Source organism: Siniperca chuatsi, linkage group LG5, assembly GCF_020085105.1.
Source record: "Siniperca chuatsi isolate FFG_IHB_CAS linkage group LG5, ASM2008510v1, whole genome shotgun sequence".
Lineage (NCBI taxonomy): Eukaryota > Metazoa > Chordata > Actinopteri > Centrarchiformes > Sinipercidae > Siniperca > Siniperca chuatsi.
In genome coordinates, this window is record NC_058046.1 from 1 (window position 1) to 23186 (window position 23186).

The 23186-nt window shown below is 41.4% G+C and overlaps 1 protein-coding gene across 1 annotated transcript; it reads right to left on the reverse strand.

Moving 5' to 3' along the window:
* Nucleotides 1-3809: 3809 nt before the first annotated feature.
* Nucleotides 3810-20409, reverse strand: LOC122876388 (noelin-like). Its single transcript, XM_044196669.1, has 6 exons — nt 20203-20409; nt 11977-12126; nt 11412-11567; nt 10706-10925; nt 9740-9846; nt 3810-8521 (listed from the first exon to the last, which is right to left on the reverse strand). The coding sequence occupies exons 1-6, from the start codon at nt 20266-20268 to the stop codon at nt 7859-7861; spliced, it is 1362 nt and encodes a 453-aa protein (XP_044052604.1). The 5' UTR covers nt 20269-20409; the 3' UTR covers nt 3810-7858.
* Between the last annotated feature and the right edge of the window lie 2777 nt (nt 20410-23186).

Genomic DNA, 23186 nt, shown 5'->3' on the forward strand with positions numbered 1-23186 from the left:
CACCCTATTCCTAAAATTGATCCCTAAAGATATTAAAAAATGTTTATACATAGACTTAAAACCCATAAATATATTTCAATAAAAACTATTAATAATTCATGTTTTGGGATATACAATATTAAAATCGGTTTAATTCTGATTAAAAACTTATATTTATCGACATACGAGGGTTAAAAACAAGTGGACAAAATACAAATTGTAAAACACAGATACAAGTTAAGAACACAAACCAAAGTTAAAACAAGTTACAAGGAGGGTATAAATAGAGTGCAGTGGCTTTTTCTTTCATTCTTGCTCTGACCATCGAACAGTCAACATCTCTGCCAATCTGCAAGCCTTTTCAGTTTTCTTTTAAGTTGTGCCTTTGCCTGAAGAAGACCCACAGTGGTCGAAACGTCGTCGCAGTAGGCACACTTTATTATTAAAAATACAAATATTATTTAGTTTGTTAAAAAAATATATTCCCTACCCTAACCCCTGAACCCTAACCCCTAACCCTAACCCCTAACCCTAAACCCTAACCCCTAACCCCTCCCTATTCCTAAAATTGTTCCCTAAAGATATTCAATAAAATTCTAATACATAGATAAAGGACAGTAAATAAATTAACACAGATTTGGTAATAAACACTAAAATAATATCTAAATTGGCTAAAAACAATAATAGACCACAAAATAAACCATAAAGTGCAAATAAAAATACTTTAACATGTCTCTTTCACATCTTTACCACATACACACACACGAAGGTCGGCAACATAAAAGACAAAGCGCCTCCGAATGGCGCCAAAACTGCCTCCCTACAGTCTGAACAGTCGGCATGGCGGCTGCCTTAAACTTGAAATTTCGTAACATTTACAACTAAAACTCTCTAAATTTGCACTACTAAGCACTTGAGCGAATTGGATCGCTTAAATAAGGCTTTAAACACATTATAGCTACACTGAACATGGCGGACTTGTGGTGAAAACAAGACGACATGAAACAGTAACAAAAACAAATACATTTTACTTTAAACTAAACTCTGACACATTTACAGTTTGTACAAAACCTTTACACAGCAATTTGAAGTGTGTTTGGACCAAGTTTGAGTTAATAAAATAACTTTTAGTCATACCTGAGGAGGAGACGTGTCAGTGTCGCCACAGCTCGTTTACTTCTGAAGCGGCACCTGTGCTTCGTCCCGCTGGTCCCCACAGTAGCGCTTAGAGCGCCCTCTAGTGGTGCGGATGTACCCACAATAAAACACACAGTAGAAAATACAAAAAAATAATGGGGGTGTCTGTTTATCCATAAAACTTTAGATGGAGCCTTTTCCAACCTACTACATATACAATATTAAAATCGGTTTAATTCTGATTAAAAACTTATATTTAGCGACATACGAGGGGTTAAAAAACAAGTGGACAAAATACAAATTGTAAAACACAGATACAAGTTAAGAACACAAACCAAAGTTAAAACAAGTTACAAGGGAGGGTATAAATAGAGCGCAGTGGCTTTTTCTTTCATTCTTGCTCTGACCATCGAACAGCCAACATCTCTGCCGATCTGCAAGCCTTTTCAGTTTTCTTTTGAGTTGTGCCTTTGCCTGAAGAAGACCCAAAGAGGTCGAAACGTCACGTGTAGGCACACTTTATTAAAAATATATATTATTTAGTTTGTTAAAAATATGTATAAAAAATTATAAAAAATAAATATATTTTAAGTTCACAATTTAAAATTTGAGTTAATATTTGACTTTTGTTTTAGATAATTTCATTTATTTTATTGGGATTTAAAAACAACAACTCCTTCATCATGAGTTTTGTTCATGATGATGGATGGACCGTGGTGCGCCACGGCAAAAGACGTCGTCGATCCCCTGAACGGGATCGACAAAGAACATTTCAGGGTGGATATTACCACCAATCCGCCTTTGATAGAGGGGGTGGGGGTAGGGACTACCGGGGGAAGGACCGTGCACGTCCTGTCTCACACTTTGCTGGGGGTCAGGTTCAGTTCCCCTACCCTAACCCTAACCCTACCCTAACCCCTAACCCTCATTTTAGCCCTTTTCCTTTTCCCTAACCCTAATTTCATTATTTTTTTGTTCATTTTTTATTCACCAGTTTTTCCTTACCTACTTACATTCCCATATTTACCTACCTTGGTGGCATTTGGTCCTCATCTTTAATTTCTTCTTTTTCTCCCCTTTTTGACTTTTTTTTCTTCTTCCTTGTCAGGTTCCAGCAAGATCTTAATTACCTGTAAGACATGTAAATAATCAATTAAAAACATATATTTTCAACATGAGATTGTCTTGTAATTTTAAGCTTTGAAATTGAGTATTGGTCAGGACCTTCAGCAGGCATTGTTGCAACAGGGCTATCTTGTTTGACAATAATTAGTGGTTTAGTTCATCTGATCTTTTGTTGTCTGTGTATTTTTATTCAGTTTTTCAGATTTCCCCAATGCCCTTTTAAATAGTACCTTCATATAGCACCTTTAACATTTATTTACATGTTATGGTAAAAAGGGATATTATGGGGTTTATTCTGGCCTTGTTGCTCTCCTGAACCATACCTGAGTACACAATTTCAACATTTTCTACATCAAACCTACATGACCACACCCATCTATATATTTCTATGAATTAATGGTGGTATCTCAAATCTCCCAGGTACAGGAGAATTAACTCTGAGCCCCCTTGCCTGTTAGACTATGTTGTCAGTTGATCTATTCCTTGGTTATTTTAGTCCTTAACTATTTTGTTGTTTCCCCCATTTCTTTTCTTTTCTGGTTTTTAGATCTTTTTAGAACCTGTTTAATTTAGGAACTTTACAATACAAAGATAAAATTGTGCCAGTGCATTACAACTTCCTGATGGGAGTTACCCCTGACCCTAACCCCCCCGTAAGAAATGGTTTGTGCTGGTCAGGGGGGAAAGTATGCAACCCAAAGCTAAGGTCAAACCCATATCAAACCCAAAACCTAAAGCTCGTGGGGAATTTTTTCAGTCCCAAACCTGGTTGCGCAATCAGTAGAACAGCACTGTTTTCAAGACACAACATTATGTGAGCTCCAGCTCTAAAAATTGTATCTATTTATGTGGGTGAAACCGGCAATACAACTCTACTAAAATTCACTCAACACAGACATAATGTTTTGAAAAGAAAAATACACACACTCCACTAGTATAGCATTTTGTGGAACATGGAGGGAACTTTGTTCAAACCGCAGTAATACAGCGTAATCCCAGACGGAATATGGCTCAAAGAAAGAGACCTGACAGAATTTGGATATCAAAATGAGATACCATGCATCCTGGGAGCCTTAATGAGAGATAGGGGCATCATAGTGTGGAGCAGTGATGGACTATAAAGTACGTAATTTAAAATAAGTCAGTGTTGACTTTTGGTTTCACACAGGATGCAAACAGATGCAAACAGCAGTCTCCTTGGTGAAAGTCCTATGTTTGTTTGACCCATCCATCCACCCCAACCTCTTTCCTATGTGGACTGCTCTTTATACTATGTCACCTTACATTTTTTCTCTGACATTTGCAGGTAAAATGACACGCGATCTCTGCACAATATAAGTCTGTAGAGACTAAATGCCGTGAAATGACACGCAAAAAGCAAAAAAGGCATTGTGATAACTTGCAAAAATGACTTAAGACATTGGTGTGTTATTCATATGCCATTTGGTAATACCAGGACTGGCAGAGATCTGCATTCTTCTAAATTTTAATATTGATTCATTATTTGTTAACATTATTTCACACCAACATCTTAACTCCAACACAAACAGAACCAGCAGGCTGTAAAGTTTATTTATCAAGTAAAGCCTCTTTATTTTACTTTTATGAAAAACAAACAAACAAAAAAACCTTCAACATCATGGTTGGGTGATGCAATCTAAAACACCTCAGCTGTTAAGGCTAGTGGTTACCAAAACTGAGTAATTCTTTAACATTTTACATGCAGTCTGTTGAATAATGCTGTTTTCTTTCTTTTGGTTTTGTACCATCCCATGCTGATTCCATCAGTTCATAACACTTAATTACTCCACTGTAAAACTAGAGGCCAAACTCTGCAAGTTCAGAAAAAACAACAACATCAAATAGAGTACGGATCTGTTGAAATACAAAACACAAAGAAATAACAATAGAAAATTTCAATTAACTATGAGAATGAACTACAATACTCTTTAATAGTGTTTCCTGTCTTCACTTACTCCAGCACTCAAACAGATTAAATTTATACAGACAAGTAAAGTGTGTGTTTACAAAAATTTGTAAAAAAACAAAACAAAAGAAGGACCAGAAAATCATGACCTGCTGGTGGACAGACACCGACCTGCTGGTAGACACTGGTGGTGATGGAGGCTCCTGAGCTTAAGATGGAGGGTTTCAGAGGCTGCTTGTCATTAAGGACTCCTACGTCAGCATGAACATACCAGCAGACCAGAAGAGTTGAGAGTTTGGTAAAGCCATGAAAAGTTTCACATGTAGTTGCTGATTAACTATCAGGACTCCAAACAAAATCGTCATCAAACACACAAACATACACAGCAAAGTCTATAGTGTCTAAGTGTTTATGTTGTGGCTTCAGCTCAGTAATCTGACAGGACTTCAGTATTCAGAAACTTTTACTTTCACCCTGACAGGCTGCTGAGGGACTACATCTCCCAGAATGCTAAGAGTGTGGGGTTTTCTCATGAAAGATGGAGAGAAAGATGTCGGGGTAGCCCTGCTAAACCTACGACAACTGATTTAAAAACTGAGGAAATTACTAGAAAAGAGAGACTGTAGTAAATGTTTTGTATCGCTGTATAACACATGAAAGTAAGAAAAGACATTATTATTATTATTATTATTATTACTTCAGAGTAAGAACAGTACATCAGATTTCATAGTCAGAAAATATCACCCACAGAAAAAAAATCTCTTCATAAAAATTCTTCAGTGTCCACCGTCAAATAATTATAACATTTCAGTGTCTCTTATTGTGAAATTTCATTTCTTTGTGATTGTATCAGTGTGTTGTTTACTTTTCATTTACATTTACAAGTGCATTTGTGTGGAATACTTTGGTCAGTACCCTAAAAACAACCAACCCGTTCTCATTCCCAGGTCGTAAATACCAACGTTTTGTCACGCCTCTTAGCATCTCATACAGACACACCGAGCTTTCAATTAACTCCAATGTAAAACCATCTGCAGCAATATTAGACACTCAGAGGAACTGCTGTGGCCGTCCATTCACTCCAATATTAATCTGACTCCGACGCTGTAAGCATCAGTCCCATTGGAGAACCAAGCTGCCTGGAAGTATTTTCCTCACTGTTGATTCTCATGTTAAGGTTTTCTTTCAGTGATATCCTCAACATTTCTCAACACAAAAAACACAAAAGTGTCCTTGATAATTCAACAATACGATAGGTCCATGTTATGGCCATCAGTTTAGATTATCTCTCCTTCGATTCTGAGAAATAAAGTTTTTTGTTGTCAGTTTTGGATAGCGGAAGGCTAGGCTACATTACCCATGATCCTTAGCCACCGCTGGAAGAGGAATTAGCTCACCACTAAACCTGAAATCTGGTGGAAACAATTTTAATTATTTAACAAAGTACTTATTGTACAATGAATTAACAGTCATAATCAGCCAGACATAGTGTGCCACGTAGGGTTTTACATGAAATGCTCCCTGATCCAGGGAAAAACTTTTTTTCTCTTCCCATTGGCTGTTTTCGTTGTCAGTTGGTGATGTCATGTGGAAGCTATAAACCACGAGGTGTTCGACTCCTGTTTTGGCTAAAATATCTTACTCTCCAGGTCGCGACCTTTCCAACAATGTATCTGGTTTAGCTCCAATATGTATAATGAAGCTTTTTGTTTGTTTGTTTTTTCTTTTTTAGTGGAACTTGTGACCAAAATAAGTCACTTTCAGAGATTATTGTACAATACTGTTGACAATTTAGGGCATTACTACAGGCTTGGAGGAAGGCCTGAAATGCTTGGGTTAATCTTTATGATTCTTGGTTTTGGGATTTTATGTCAGCATCCCATAGCCCATTCAATCAGAATCTGTTTTATTAGCCTATGCAAGCATACAAAAAATGTGTCTTGGCATTTGCTCCCAAAAAAACCCAACACAGAACAACAATAATAATAATAATAATAATAATAGACAAAAGTAAGGTTATAATAATAATTAAATAAATAAACAAAGTAATATTAAAATTAAATAGACATTTTAAAATCTATTTACAGAATGTAACAGTAATAGTTTTGAACTGGGATATAAAACTTGAAATTAAATATTGACTGTACAAAGGAAATATGGACTGTGCTATGGACAATTAAATATAGTGTATGAAATATATGAAGGTGACAGGAGCAAAAATTAAATGTGAATTAAATGTGATATGTGCATAAATAATTAAATTAAGTAACAGTGGAGGTTGAATGCAATGCACAATATAAAGTCCTATTTAGATTATACATATATGAACATGACAAGTGCAGGGATTAAATGAGGGATGTGAAAGGTAAAGTCCAGTTTGATAACCCCTTATTAAGAAAGGTGATTTCATAATTAAATATCCTCAGCCACATATTCTTGGAAATATAAAATTAATTGAGCAACTTCACATTTTACAATCACAGGCTCTAAAACACCTTTTCTCAACAGAGATAGTGGCGCTTGTATTCAGGTTACGGCCGACTGGCAGCAATTTGAATTGGAATTAAGCCCACTGATGGCAGACAGCCCAAAACAGGAGTCAAATGCGCCAAAACTTTATTTTTCAGAACTGAAGGAGAAATCATTCAAACTGATGGCCATAACATTGTCCTATCGAACTGTGGAATTATCAAGGACACTTTTGTGTTTTAGTTTTGAGAAATGTTGAGGATATCATTGAAAGAAAACCTTGGGAATTAACAGAGAGGAAAATACTTCCAGGCGGCGGGTCCTCAGTTCTCCAATAGCATTGATGCTCACAGCGTCTTATAGCGCCGGAGTCAGGTTAATATTGGAGTGAATGGACGGCCACAGCAGTTCCTCTGAGCGTCTAATATTGCCGCTGACATTGGAGTTAATTGAAAGCTCAGTGCGTCTCATACAGACAATAAGGGGCCAAGGGGCATGACAAAATGTCGGTATTTGACGACCTGGGAATGAGAACGGGTTGAAACAACAGGTGGTCAAAATGTCACTTTTTATTAATTTAATGAAAGAGCTCAAAGATCTAAGAAAAACTGCTAGCCTAGCTCCATCAGAAGAGAAAACAATCCACTTTCCAACAACTCTGAGTCTGGCTGATTTCCATGTTGTTACATGTTGTATGTTGTTTAGTGAACAGGTGTACAAATGCAAATGTAAAAAGGAGACATTGTGGTTTTCACAGCAGTTAGTGTTAGAGCTATTTGTTGACCAACAACCGCTGGGTGCAGTAACTGAATGCACTATCTCTAAAGTCCTGAACTCATAGTGGGGTTGTTGGTTTGAACTGTGTTCTAACTCTACTGTTAAATGAACCAGCTGCCTACAGGATGGGCTGCTGATTGGTTAGCTGACAATATACAACATGTCAAATCAGTCAGACTTGGAGTTTTTGGAAGGTGGATTTTCTTTTGATGGAGTAAAGCTAGCAGTTTCCCCCTGCTTCAAGTCTTTGTGCTAAGCTAGGCTAAGATACTTCTCTCTATCCTGAAGGAACAGAGATGAACCATCTGCTCCTCTGACTCTGTACAAGTCAGAGAGCATGAGAATTTATCTAAAGGATATTCTTTAATCTTACTGTATTTATTCTTCAGTGTTATTGTATGATGTGGTAGAGTGTAACATTTTGAAAGACTTGTACCTTTAATCTTACTGTATGATGTGGTAGAGTGTAACATTATAAAGGACTTGGTGGCCGTTGTTCCAAGCGTACAGCGCTCTGTCACGGGGGTTGTAGTCAAGCATGGAGAGGTGGCTGTATTTATTGGTCAGAGGAATGTCAATATACTCGTAGGTGGAGGAGTTGGTGGAGTAGGCGTAGTACACTTTGGTTCCTCCAGAGTATCCATTAGTAACATACAGTGTTCCACAGATCATGAAGGCCTCGCCGGCGCTGCGTTTAGGGTGGTTGGTGTTCCAGCTGCGGATGATCTGCAGAGTGTTTGGGTTTAACTGGCTGAGAACGATGTTTCCAGCGTTCTGATTAGTGGCATAGACAGCCCAGAGCCCCCCCTCATCCACCATGAGGTCGATGTCTGAATGCCCCCCCCAAGAATAATGGTACATGTTGTTGTAGCCGGCGAAGTCAAGCTGCCGAGAGCGGCTGATGAGCGAGGTGCTGAAGTCAAACTTGATGATGGTGTGACTCTGAAACTTGTTGAAGTAAATGGATCCGTTATAAACCACCTGACCAGTACCGGACCAGGGGTGAGGCAGGCGGTGAGAGGTGAAGTTATCTGTCATCATGAAGTCATACATCGTCTGATACTCCCTTACAAAGCGGTTGTTATGGTAACCATCCATGTACCACACCTGTAAGGGAAGAAACCAAAAATAATGTATAAAAGATCTTAAAATATGTAATGATTTTTGTTGTTTTTGGTGTCAATGTGATACATGACTGTGTTCCATAAACACCAGGTATTCTTCTAAAGCAGCAGACAGCTGCTGCTGTCTCCCTTTCACTGTGGCCTGATAGCTCAGCAGACACACAGCAGAACTGAATTCTCGTTCTGATCAAAAGCAACGCTGCGAAAACCTGACTGAGATCCCTGCAACAAGGTTAGTTAGCGTGAATGTCTACTAAACACAGTCAGAATACTGTACAGCAAGGACCTTTACCGGAACCACAATTCTTTCCAGCTTGGCCCATCCTCAAGAGAGAGACCGCCAGCTAACAAGAAGTAGGCCTACTTCAAAGCAACCTTCTTTCCCTCCATGGACTGGTAACGTAACTAGCACTACATAGCTTCACATAGCTTAACAGTGTACTTTACTAAGCACAGGACTGTGTTACTTTTGTGAATGTATATGTATTGATTTGGAGCATTAAGTTTTATTTTTGTGATGTGTGTTTTCATTTGTTAGGTCACTGGGTAGCTTTGAGTCTTTGCATGCTAACTAACTCTCTTTTAACTGGGCACTTAAAACTGCCCCTTTAACCATTGTAAATTCCAACACTGCTTAGCCTAATCGTGTTTGTTAGGGTTAGTGAAGCCAGATAACCGAAAGATATCTGGGGTATGTTGAACTTGCTTCGTAGTACAGGCTCCATGGTCTCCATGGTGGAGAGGAGGTCATGTGGCTCAGGTCTGTTTGGCGACACCTGACGTTGCTCAACATCCTCCTGGATCCATTCTTCATATATGTTTACAATCTATTTATAATTTTGTCATCCTGATTGTCCATACTGTAATTTTACTATGTTGGTCTATTCTGAACACAAAATCTATTTCCTGTCTGTCCGTCCTGGGAGAGGGATCCGTCTTCTGTTGCTCATCCTGAGGTTTCTTCCATTTTTTCCCAGTAAAAAGTTTTTTTTGGGAAAGTTTTTCCTCATCCGAATCAAGGGTCTAAGGACAGAGGGTGTCATGTGCTGTACAGATTGTAAAGCCCCTTGAGGCAAATTTGTGATTTGTGAAATTGGGTTTTATAAATAAAAATGACTTGACTTGACTCATCTCCAAGCTGAAATAAAACTGATGTTGTATTCTTGCTGTTATTGTGTTTTATTTTGTTGCTGCGACTCACTCTGTTGTCTCCAGCCGGAGCGATTGGGTCGGTCATCCACGATCCAAACCTTGATCCAGATGTCTTGATGGTGATTGGCTCAGAGATTCCTGTCAGCTTACCACAAGCTGAAACACAAACAGTAACATACAAAGGTACAGGGTGGACAAAATAACACAAACAATTGAAGGTACAGGGGGGGACAAAATTACTGGAACACCTGCACAAACTGCAGCCGAGATTTCTTGAGGGGAATGGAGTTTAGTTTGTGTTGTTCACAACTTTAAAAGATGACATTAAAAAACAACAGCTTCCCCCACCCACATGTCGAAGTGTCCTTGCTCCTGAGGGCTGTGCCCTCGGTATGTGAGTGTGAAAGATTAGTTTTTTTGGACTGATGAGCAATGTGATATGTAGTGTGAAGTACTTTGAGTGGTTGGAAGACTAGAAAGGCACTATACAAGTACAGTCCATTTACCATCTTTCAGGAACAGATAATCCATAGAAATAGTTTTCTGAGGGACTGTTGTCTACTGAAGAAATAGTTTATATGAACACTGTTGAAAGTGAAACTTTTTTTTCAATGAGACCTTTTTGTGTGTTTGTCTGTTTTGTGTTTAGCGTCTACGCTTGCCCAGTACCACTCAGGTTTTCCCCCCAAGTACAGACTCAGTGGTTCATTTTGTTCATTTTTCTGTTTGTGTCTTTGTTTGTTCGTTTGTGTGTTTACTCACTGGCCCCCTGCAGGCTTCTGCCTGTGTGTTTGTTTATTAGTTTGTTTATTTCTCTGTGTTTGTTTGTTTATTCCACTGTTATTAAGTCACCCACCTCTGCATGCAGGCCCTCAGCCGGTCGCCCAGGCTGTGTGTGTTTGTTAGTTTGTTATTTGTCTGTTTGTATATTTCTTTGTTTGTGTGTTTACTGTTGTTCATTTGCGTCTTTATTTATTTTTCAGTTTGTTTGTTTATTTGTCTATTGTTTACTCACCCAGCCTCTGCATGCAGGCCCTCAACCGGTCTTCCAGGCTCATAACTCGGCTGTGGAGCTCCTGGTAATCTAGACCTCCCAGTTGTTCCTGCAGTGATCCCAGCAGCTCTGTTACATTTGCTGCCTCCTCCTTAAACTGTCGGACCAGCAGAGCATCTGCCTTGTATGTCTCCAGGACTGGGATCAGAGGACGTAATTCCTCCATCTTTGCTTTAATGGACTGACAGACAGACAGCAAAGATCAATAACCATCTAGACATTTCCAGACTGTCTCAACAGTCCACCTTCACATGGTGGTCTGAGCTTCAGATGTTTGTTTATTCTAAATGTTTTATTGTTTACATTTCATAGATTAATGACTAATATTTGGATAATTAACTTAATAATATATGTAATTATTGTTACACAGTGCTCAGGTCAGTTTTGTCAGATGTCAGCTGTAAATTACGAGGATTACTGAACCTTCTACAGGGGAGGGTTAGCATTAGCAGCACGTTAGGAGAGCAGCAGCTTCAGTCCTCCGTCTGTGTCTACACAGGATGCGTTCAGGTACAGTATTGAGTGTGGGTCAGCAGCACTCAGATCCCAACAAACAATAATTTTAGCTACATGCATAAAACAAAAGAAAATAGACTTGAAGCGTAAAAGAGCTTTGCTGAGTTGTTGATTGGTAGTTTAAGGCATGATGTCATGATTTGGGAGGGACCTTATACTGTCTGGCGATGTTGGTCTCGTGTCCGTCTTCCACTTGTTTGAATTTGTTTTCCAGACCCTTCAGCTGAACTTCCATTTTCTCTACAAACTGCAGATCTCTCTGAGTCCGCTGGTCCAGAACCTCAATGGACTGACTCATATTTTGAACCTGGACGACACAAACACACAACACATAATATGTATATATTACTGCTACTGCTACTACTACCACTCTACTACTATATTATAATAAATATCATTGATAGGTTAGCTGATAATACCAGAATCAGTGGTACAGTTAGTACAGTTATTCTGCACCTGGACAACATGACAGTATCACAACATTTATCACATAATACTACAATACTGCCACTGCTACTACTACCACCATAATACACAATATACCTTTTTTTTAAAACATCACTGTCAGGTTATCTGGTATTACCAGAATCAGAGGTATCAGGAGTAGTAATATTATTGTTATTATTATAAGCATTATTTTTCATCAGTATTATTTTCAGCAGCACCATCAGTAGTATTATTACAGTAGTATAATAATCGGAAGTAGTATTTCATACCTTCTCCAGAAGTTGTCTGAGCTGTTTGGTTCGGGCGTCTCTGGAGCAGACCGTCTGCTGAGGCGCAACCACCGTACAAACACATCGACCTTCAGAGTCCTGAGCTGAACTGTACACCTGCCAGCCCTCCTCAGGGACAGAAGGGCCCACCTGTCAGACAGGAAATCAGAGGACAACAACGGAAGTACGAAGTGTTGTTGATGACCGTAATTACTGCAGTGCAAAGGTGTGTTTAAAATGATCAATTTCAATCAAGAGACAGCAGTAGTCAAAGAGAGAGCGCAGTAGAGGGAAGTCCCTCTACTTCTGTCTCTCTTCAACCTTCAAACCTGCCAGTCCTGCTCAGGGGCAAACAGACCCATGTTAATATTCTCCTGCAGAAATCTTTTAAATAATTAAAATCAACAGGAAATAGTTTTGTCCTGTGTTTGCTGTCCTCTGCAGACTGAACTCAGTATCACACACTGATGTATTTACAGTGGTGTGAAAAAGTGTTTGCCCCCTTCCTGATTTCTTATTTTTTTGTATGTTTGTCACACTTAAATGTTTCAGATCATCAAACAAATTAAAATAATAGTCAAAGATAACACAAGTAAACACAAAATGCAGTTTTTAAATGAAGGCTGTTATTATTAAGGGAAAACAAAATCCAAACCTACATGGCCCTGTGTGGAAAAAGTGATTGCCCCCTAAACCTAATAACTGGTTGGGCCACCCTTAGCAGCAACAACTGCAATCGAGCATTTGTGATAACTTGCAATGAGTCTTTTACAGCGCTGTGGAGGAATTTTGGTCCACTCATCTTTGCAGAATTGTTGTAATTCAGCCACACTGGAGGGTTTTCGAGCATGAACTGCCTTTTTAAGGTCATGCCACAGCATCTCAATAGGATTCAGGTCAGGACTTTGACTAGGCCACTCCAAAGTCTTCAATTTGTTCTTCTTCAGCCATTCAGAGGTAGACTTGCTGGTGTGTTTTGGATAATTGTCCTGCTGCAGAACCCAACTTCACTTCAGCTTGAGGTCACAAACAGATGGCCGGACGTTCTCCTTCAGGAGTTTTTGGTAGACAGCAGAATTCATGGTTCCATTTATCACAGCAAGTCTTCCAGGTCCTGAAGCAGCAAAACAGCCCCAAAGTGTGCCAAACAGCCCCAAAGTACGCATGCGCCAGCCTGCATCCTGCCTGTTGCCGTAGCTCCGTCTCGTCGTCTTACTTTTTCCAACTTTTAGCTTTCCTTTTTCTTCCAAACTTGATTAACTTGTGTGTAAGTATAATTTAAACTACGCTCTTTACGAAAATGAGAGTAGAAAGTGTTTTAGTACTTTTTTTCGCCATGGTACTTCTTCTCCTGTTACCCGGTCAGGGCACCGCTGCAGATCCAGGGTGCCATGCCGCTCGGCTTCAGTGCGATCAGCTGTTCCCTGGTGTAAACAATGCGGCCAAACAGCTGATCGCACTGAAGCCGAGCGGCATGGCACCCTGGACAAGCGATGTCCCCACTCTGGAGGAGGACACACCGAGGATGCAGAGGTGGAACAAAGCAGTGAGGGAAGAAAGAGGGTTGCAGACAAAAGAGACTTAAGAACAAGAGATTTAAGCCATGTCTGCCTTCTCTCATCATGGGGAACATGAGATCGCTGGCGAATAAAATGGACGAGCTAACGGTGTTAGCCCGGAGTCAGACGGAGTTCCGTGAGTGTAGTTTGATGTGCTTCTCAGAGACATGGCTACACCAGGACATCCCGGATCATAATGTTTCCATTGACAGCTTTCAGACTGTTCGGGCCGACAGGGATCACACCGGGAGCGGAAAGCAGAAAGGCGGCGGGCTTGCTGTTCTGGTTAACATGCAACGCCATTCACACCGCCATAGCACAACTCCAGACTCAACACCCGAGTGCACTCATATTTATATCGGGTGACTTCAACCATGTCAGTGTTTCAACAACACTGACTAATTTCACCCAGTATGTGAGAGTTGTCCTACTAGAGAGGAGAGGACACTGGACCTGCTGTATACTAACGTTAAGGACACATACAGCTCTTCCCCCCTCCCCTCCCTGGGTAGGTCAGACCACAACCTGGTTTACCTCAAACCCTGCTACGTGCCTCTGGTTAAAAGGCAGCCTGCCTGCCTGACAAGGACAATGAGGAGATGGTCAGAGGAGGCCTATGAGACACTGCAGGAATGTTTTGAGGTGACAAACTGGGATGTACTCTGTGAGCCGCATGGAGAGGACATTGATGGGCTCACTGAGTGCATCACTGGCTACATTAACTTCTGTGTGGACTGTAATGTGCCAACTAAGATGGTCCATTGTTATCCAAATAACAAACTGTGGGTAACAAAGGACATCAAGGACATCCTGAATTCAAACAAGGTTGCAGGCCCCGATGGAGTTAGCCCCGGGGTGCTAAAAGCCTGTGCCCCCCCCAGCTATGTGGAGTCCTTCAACATGTTTTCAACCTGAGCCTGAGTCTTCAAAGGGTCCCTGTTCTGTGGAAGACATCTTGCCTCGTTTCTGTGCCGAAGATGCCGCATCCCAGTGGCTCCAAGGACTACAGACCGGTGGCACTGACCTCCCACATAATGAAGACCCTGGAGAGACTGGTGCTGGAACAGCTGCGGCCCATGGTCAGACTCCTCCCAGACCCCCTTCAGTTCGCCTACCAGCCCCGGCTGGGAGTTGAGAATGCCATCATCTTCCTGCTGAACCGCATCCACACCCACCTGGACAAGCCGGCAAGCACAGTGAGGATCATGTTTTTTGACTTCTCCAGTGCTTTCAACACCATCCGGCCTGCCCTGCTGGGTGAGAAGCTGGCAGCGATGCAGGTGGATGCCCCCCTCGTGTCCTGGATTGTGGACTACCTGACTGGCAGACCACAGCACGTGCGCCTGCAGCACTGTGTGTCGGACAGCATGGTCAGCAACACTGGGGCCCCTCAGGGGACTGTCCTTTCTCCCTTGCTCTTCACCATCTACACCATGGACTTCAGCTACCACAGAGTCCTGCCACCTTCAGAAGTTTTCTGATGACTCTGCTGTGGTGGGATGTATCAGCGGTGGTGATGAGACTGAGTACAGGGCTGTGGTGGGGAATTTTGTCTCATGGTGTGAGCAGAACCATCTGCAGCTCAATGCGACAAAGTCTAAGGAGCTGGTTGTGGATCTACGAAGGGCCAAGGCAACAGTGACCCGGTTTCCATCCAGGGGGTCAGTGTGGACATTGTAGAGGATTACAAGTACCTGGGAGTACACATGGACAATAAACTGGACTGGGCTAAGAACACTCAAGCTCTTTACAGGAAGGGCCAGGCCGCCGCTATTTTCTGAGGAGGCTGAGGTCCTTCAACATCTGCCGGACAATGCTGAAGATGTTTTATGAGTCTGTGGTGGCCAGTGCTATCCTGTATGCTGTTGCATGCTGGGGCAGCAGGCTGAGGGTAGCGGACACTAACAGACTCAACAAACTGATCCGTGATTTCTGATTGAAAACAGGTGTGGCAGTAATCAGGCCTGGGTGTGAGGGGCCACACAGGGCCATATGGGTTTGGATTTTGTTTTCCCTTAACAATAACAACCTTCATTTAAAAAATGCATTTTGTGTTTACTTGCGTTATCTTTGACTAACATTTAAGTGTGACAAACATGCAAAAAAAAAAAAGAAATCAGGAAGGGGGCAAACACTTTTTCACACCACTGTATACTGATTATATTATTATTATTATTATTATTATTATAACATAATGTCAGAGTCAGACATGTCAGAGCTCTGCATGTGATATATATGTATTTAAGGAGTTAGGATACTCAGAAATGTCATCAAATTCCATGTCATACTCAAGGAATCTATAGTGTTCAGAGATATAAGAACCATGCTGATGAAACTTATTCTGTTAGAAAATGTATTTTAGTGTAGAGCAAACAAAACTTTGCTGTTGTGGATTTTGTCACACCTTTTACGTATTTTTTTATTGGAGAACTGCTGTTCCCATCATGCTTTATGTGACATAAACCGGAAAAAATGTTGTGAATTGACTCACAAGACAATTGAGGGATTATACTATATATTGTGATGGAAACATGTATTTTAAACTGCTTGACCATGCTTTGCACCCTGTTGCTAAATGTCAAAAGGTAACAGATAGTGGAAGATGCTGCGTCTGATTGAGTTCCTTTAGCACCCTGCCTCTGTTTTCCCAGAAAACAGAAAACCTGCGGTTATGGCGATGCAGATGCGGATTCTGGTGTCGAACTTGCTGTCTATTTGTGGCAGTGGTGTATTAGCCCCTCCTTGACATACTCACTCTTGTGTATAAAGACTGGACACAGAGAGCAGTTTTTTGGCTCTTGTTTGTGGAGACCTTGATCTTTGTATCCATTTGCAAATGAATAAAATTACTCAAGGACAGATCTTGGTGTTCTGTCTTTATTTAGCACAGACATATCAGGCATGTGGACACTGAGGATCCTAAAGTAGGAGCTGAGCAGGAGGAGGATGGATGGATGGATGAAGTCTGGATGATGGATAAAGTAACCAAACGTGTTAAAAATGTGTTAAAATGACCAAATGTGTTAAAGACGTGTGAAAATCAAAAAATGTGTTAAATATGTGTTAAAATACAAACACTGCTCTCATTCTTTATTATTCAGTCTGTCTGCTCATTATTCAGAATCATAACTCAGTAAAATTAAATAAAAACATTATTTCAAACATATTAGTTCCTTTATTTTAGATCGGCCATAATGAAGATTTTTGTCTCCATCATTTTTAAGAATAATTTTTATCAAACTTTTCTTGTAGAAAAGGTTTCAGTCGTAGTCATCTGGACACTGTTTTCAGAATCAAGACGTTTCGGCTCCCATCCGGGAGTCATTCTCAATTGTGAAAAAATGAGACGGGAACTAGAAATTGCACCTACCTCATCACTCATCAGGTACTTAACAGTGATGAGGGAGGTGCAGCCAGAAAACAATAGGCCTGATTACTGATTACTGGGCCATCATGGAAACAATTAGGTCATTTTCAGGTGAAACTAGCTAATAACTAGCTAATAACTAGCTAACTCCTTCCTGAGGGCAGGGCTTATGTAACACAGAGTAGCTTAAATTTCTATGATTACATCCGGTCATGGCCGCGCACAGATCCTGCAGTTGTAGATGAGTCTTGTCGGTTTTCCCTTTAAATACAGATTTGGCAGCAGAAATACAAAAAACATGGTCTCTATAGGTAATTGCTAAAGCTGTGCTAACAATGCTAACTTAATGGGAGCATATGTTAGCCACAGTTACTAAACCGGCATGCACCAAAGTCAAAACGTAATGGAGAAGGATAACAATACTTTTGAATAAATGGCGTCTGTGTGAGGTTGGAAAATAAAGGTCCACCTCGTTAGTTAGCTAACGTCATGTAATGTTAACGTTAAACTTACCATATGGTCAATGTAACATTAACGTAATGTTAATACTAGACTTGACTAGGTACTGTAACTGTGGTCAGGGAGGAGAGCTGCTGTGGACACTGATTAGAATAAGTGGCTACACCTGTGCCTGATGAGAACTGGAGGGACGGCTTCAAAATGTTGGAAGGGAGAGAGCTGAGGTGATTATGCTGTTCTGAGGAACTGCGTTTGGTGTGGACAGCCAAGCCTAGCAGAGCACTCGTTGGGGGTGCTGTTCGCATGACGGTTAGGGCTGCCGGCGGTGAAGACAGGGAGCTGGGCTGTAGGGCGAGCTTCCTGCGTTAGGTAAGGTTAGATTAGTAGTATTAGAACGTGTAACGGCCCCCTGCTTAGTCTACTTGTGTGTGCTTTGTCAGTAACTGTGTCTACCCATGTTGTCTTTTGAGGTACCAGAGAGCTGATTGCAGTATCCAACCAGATCTGGAGCTCCTGGGCGCAGTGCTCTACAGGATATAGAAGTCCTAGCTTCCAGCGTGGCTCGCTCTCTTCCCTGTCAGCGCCTGCACCCTATTGCTTTGCTTAACATTTTGTTCTACTTTTACTCCACAACACCTCATCCTACACTGTCCACACACATCCACATGAACACTACTGATTTCACTGACTAACCACAGTTAGGGGTAGGGTTTTTTCTTTACTACAATAATTAACTATTTATTGGCATTTTGTGTCTTTTTCCGTTTTTGTCAGGTCATGACAGATGCTTGAGGAAAGTTACAACGACATCCCGTGCTGCTCTTCCTTGCAGGCACTCGGTAAAGAAGGCCTTTCCACTGCAGTCCACCCCAGCCAAATCAACAGACACGGACGTCCAGCATGCTGAGGTCTCTTCCCAAGGTCTCTGCAGCTCTCACCAATGATCCACACTGTGATTATGGGAGGAAAATAAATTAGTGTAATAAATGCTTCAGATAATGAAAAATGTAAAGTTAACGAAATTACAATATATTCTTCGTTAGACATGTATTAAGTAAACATTATGCTAATCCACGCTATCACTGGTCAAATTTCTACAAGTCTCAACAAAATCAAGTGTTGCAAATTACCATAATTTTAAATCTTGTGTAGCATAATCTCAATAACAGATAAATAAATATTTCAAGTTTTTTTGGATAGTTTTAGGTTAACTTACCTCAAGAGTAAACTGGGATAAGACGGTGTAGTCCCTCATTCGTCCAGGAGTGTTCTATCGTAGAAAAGGTTTCAGTCGTAGTCATCTGGACACTGTTTTCCAGAATCAAGGCGTTTGGCTCCCATCCGGACTTCCGGATGGGAGCCAAACGTCTTGATTCTGAAAACAGTGTCCAGATGACTACGACTGAAACCTTTTCTACGATAGTAAACTGGGATGACGACTGGGCACCAACCGTAGACTGCCAACCGCATACCACAGGGTTTTAGCAACGCAGAGTAGCATATAGCCTAGCTTCTTAGCCTTAGCTAGCTTGGTAACTTTGAGCTAGGTGGGTGTATTTAAGCGACCAGGCACCTTAGCTCCACCCACGCTCCGCCTCTTTGCCCATTTTTGGTTATCCTGAGTTGGGCCGAGTGACGCACTGCCAAGATGGCGACGGCCAGGGTTAGGGTTAAGTCTATGGTAGGGAGGGTCAATCAAGCGCTCGTCACAGCCCCGTGCTTGCAGATACTGTTCTGTGTGCTCATATTACGTGCACACACCTGGTTTTTATGTGCGCGGGTTTTGAGACTAATTAAACAGCATAAGGTACATACAGGAGGATAAATCTGAGCCCTGATGTTTAAAACCTCATCAAGTACAAATGTCAGAATCAGTTTCAGATGCTCAGACAAACAGAGAAAATGGAGTTAATGAAATATCTGAGTTTATGGACATTTAGTGAGACAATGTCAGAAAAATGTACTTCACACTTCTTTCACTATTTCTATCATTATTATCTTGTACTATTATTATTTGTATTATTATTATTAGTCATAGTAGCAGTAGCAGTACTGCTGTAGTTGTGTGTAACTGTGCAGTCGATATGTTTCTAACCCTCTCTGTTATTGATCCTAATCTGCTGTAATACATTTGATGGCATCTGATGACAGAAATCTTATCAAACATTAAATCCAATTAGAAAACCTTGATGTTAGTATTTAATCTACCGGTCTATTACAGTCTATTCCAGTCTGTAATGTTACAGGTTCGATCCCCTCTGTACCACTGAGCAAGACACCACAGTTTTTATCTGCTGATTGATTTCATTAATCAATCAATTAATCGAAAGTCAAATAAACAACATATAAAATCACTTCGAACAAACTGTTCAAACATCAGCACAAAAATCATATTTTCATCAAATTAATTATTCTGAGATTAAATTATTTTCGTTTAAGATTCAATTTTGGTCCCTGATGTTCAAATATCAATGAATCTGATCAGAAGTTTTTCTCACAAACATTTTCTGTCAAATTAAATATGATAAACAGGAGCATCAATGAACGAGTTTTTACACAGCCTGTGACTAAAATACAGTAGAAAACAATAGAAACAGGGTGTAGTGTTGTTACCACAGTGAAGTGTGATTAGAATATAATAGAACACAGTAGAATATAAATAGAAACATTATATATTTACCACAGTGAAGTGCGATTAGAATATAAATAGAAACATTTTAAATTTACCACAGTGAAGTGCGATTAGAATATAAATAGAAACATTATAAATTTTCCACAGTGAAGTGCGATTAGAATATAATAGAACACAGTAGAATATAAATAGAAACATTATAAATTCACCACAGTGAAGAGTGATCCGATCAGCAGCAGCAGAAAAACGTTGAGCATATTGTCCTCAGACTCCATTTCTGTGTCAAACACATTCACCTCCTGCTGGTTAAATCTCTATTTATCTCGTTATCTCTCTGGCTATTTATTAATGTGCTGTGTATCTTTCTCTCTGTTCTTCTCCCTGGTCTCTCCGTTCCTGCTCTTCCTCCTCCCTCCCTCCCCTCCCTGGTCTCTCCGTTCCTGCTCTTCCTCCTCCCTCCCTCCCCTCCCTGGTCTCTCCGTCCCTGCTCTTCCTCCTCCCTCCCTCCCCTCCCTGGTCTCTCCGTTCCTGCTCTTCCTCCTCCCTCCCTCCCCTCCCTGGTCTCTCCGTTCCTGCTTTTCCCTTCCTCCTCCTCCCCCTGGTCTCTCCGTTCCTGCTCTTCTCCTCCTCCCTCCTCCCTGGTCTCTCCGTCCCTCCTGTTCCTCCTCCCTCCCTCCCCTCCCTGGTCTCTCCGTTCCTGCTGTTCCTCCTCCCTCCCTCCCTCCTCTCTCTCGTTCATCTTATCTGATGTAATGCCAAAAATCAGCCAAGTGGGGACTTTAACCTGAATGCACACTAACCCATGGAGACTTGAGGTCCCCACAGGTAGAGACTGCTTTTTAAGGGTTAAGACTTGGTTTTAGGGTTCAGGTTACAATTAGGTTAGGGTTAGGGGAAAGGGGCTAGGGAAAGCATTATGTCAATGAGATGTCCCCACGGGGATAGTAGAACAAACATGTTTGTGTGTGTGTGTGTGTGTGTTTCTATATGTTTTGTTTAACCTTCATCATGGCCCACTTTAAGTTAGTGTTCAACTTCTCCAGCAGCCTTTTGGTACCTGGTGCTATGTTAGTGATGGTTGTCATGTATGTCCTTATCTGTGAAAAGTGCTGCCCTCACTGAAGCTTCTCTCCACCTTCGACCCACTTAGATGTCCCAATAACAACCTCTATTGCCAAAGTAAATACTATAGGTGAAATTGTGGACCCTGCCGGCACTTCGACATGTGGGCTGGGGGAAGCCGGGATCGAACCGCCGACCATCCGATTGGTGGACGACCAGCTCTGCCACTGCCGCCCAAGGGCATTTCTGCAGTTGTCTTTCCTCTACCTTTGATACTGTGGCTTCCACTGAAGTGCTCTCCCTGCTCAATGTCAATCCCTCTTCAACGTTAGATGGGGGTCCTGCCTGAGTCAGCTGCAACCATTGCTCCCTCTGACTCTCAGGGTATGCCCTTTTTCTTACTAGCTTTAAAGCTACAAGTATTACAGTGTATTATATTCTGATGGCTTAGAACTTCTATCCCTGTGCGCACTGACGTGACAGTGAGCTGCTGTAACAAAAGAGTTTCCCTTCAGGGATCAATAAAGTATTTCTGATTCTGATCTGAAATGGTGCAGCCTAAAATACTAGGCTGCTGCCACCATAGATTACCAGTCCATGTTGATCCAAATGGGGTCTATTTCCTCCTGCCAGCTGTCTTTCCAGTCAGTCACTAGATGATGATTATGATCTTTGAGTGAAAGAAGTGACACCTTGATGTAAAGAAAACAACAAAAAGATGACATCGTGAATATGACTCGACCAACGACTACCTCAACCTTGGACCAGGTGACATCACAAGAGCATGGCCTACAGGTGAGAGACACTGTGCAGATCCTCCATCATCAGTTCAGCTGGTCTTAGGTCAGCTGCTGTTGTCATGGTGACAACCACAGGTGAATCTGCAGGTGTGGCTAGACTGTGGTTCAGATTTAGGAAGATCAATGTGGATCTGGTCCTGGATCAGATGATGTGCTCACCTGGTCTCCAGGTGTTGATGATGTGATGAAGAAGTTAAACTAATAAAACAACAAAACATGTTGTTTGTAATTTTCACGTCAGTTTTCTGATCTGAACTTCTATCAGCAGGACGATATCTTCTTTAACACTTATAGAAACAAAACTGATTTCTGATCAGACATCTCTGTGGTCAAAGGTTTGGTTCGTTTTAAAGAAAGCCTCAGTCAGGCTAATGATGATGATGATTACATGACATTTATTTAGCTGACGCTTTTATCCAAAGCGACTGACAATAAGTGCATTTCAACCATCTGGATAAAAACTGCAAGAATCGTGCATCAGCATCGTCAAATATGCTGAACTGCTTCAGGTGCTACATTTAGAAACAATGGGATTTTTTTATGGGCCAAGGTGCAGTCTGAACAGGTGAGTTTTCAGTCTGAACAGGTGGGTTTTCAGTCTGAACAGGTGGGTTTTCAGTCTGAACAGGTGAGTTTTCAGTCTGAACAGGTGGGTTTTCAGTCTGAACAGGTGAGTTTTCAGTCTGAACAGGTGGGTTTTCAGTCTGCGAAGGAATATGTGTTTCTGCTGTCCTGATGTTGATGGGGAGCTCATTCCACCATTGTGGAGCCAGGACAGCAAATAGTTGTGATTTTGTTGAGCGGTAACTGGGCCCCCCTCGCAGTGAGGGAGTAGCAAGCCGACTGGCAGCAGCAGAGCGTTGTGGACGGGCTGGGGTGTTTGTTTAGACCAGGTCCTGGATAAAGGATGGGCCTGAGCTATTCGCAGCACGGTAGGCAAGTACCAGTGTCTAGAAACGGATTGGAGCAGCCGCCGGTAGCCGGTGCAGGTGGTTGAGGAGCGGAGAAGTGTGGGAGAACTCGGGTAGGTTGAAGAGCTGCAGAGGTCAGATGGAACATGCAGACCGACCCATTCTCACTCCCAAGTCGTCAAATACTGAAGCTTGGTCAGTGTCCCTCTGCTTCAAACACTAAAGGGACTTCAGGTTTGGCTGGAAATACTTTGTTTCTTCAGGTTCATCAGGTAAAAACCGACAGGTAACCAATCAGCTTGCTGTACAATCAAGCTGGTCACTCAGTCAGTTATCAATCAGATTCAAGAGCTGATCAGGTCAGAGAGACGAGGGTGTTTCAGTCTGAGACACAAAGAGAAGAAGAAACAGATGGAGGAT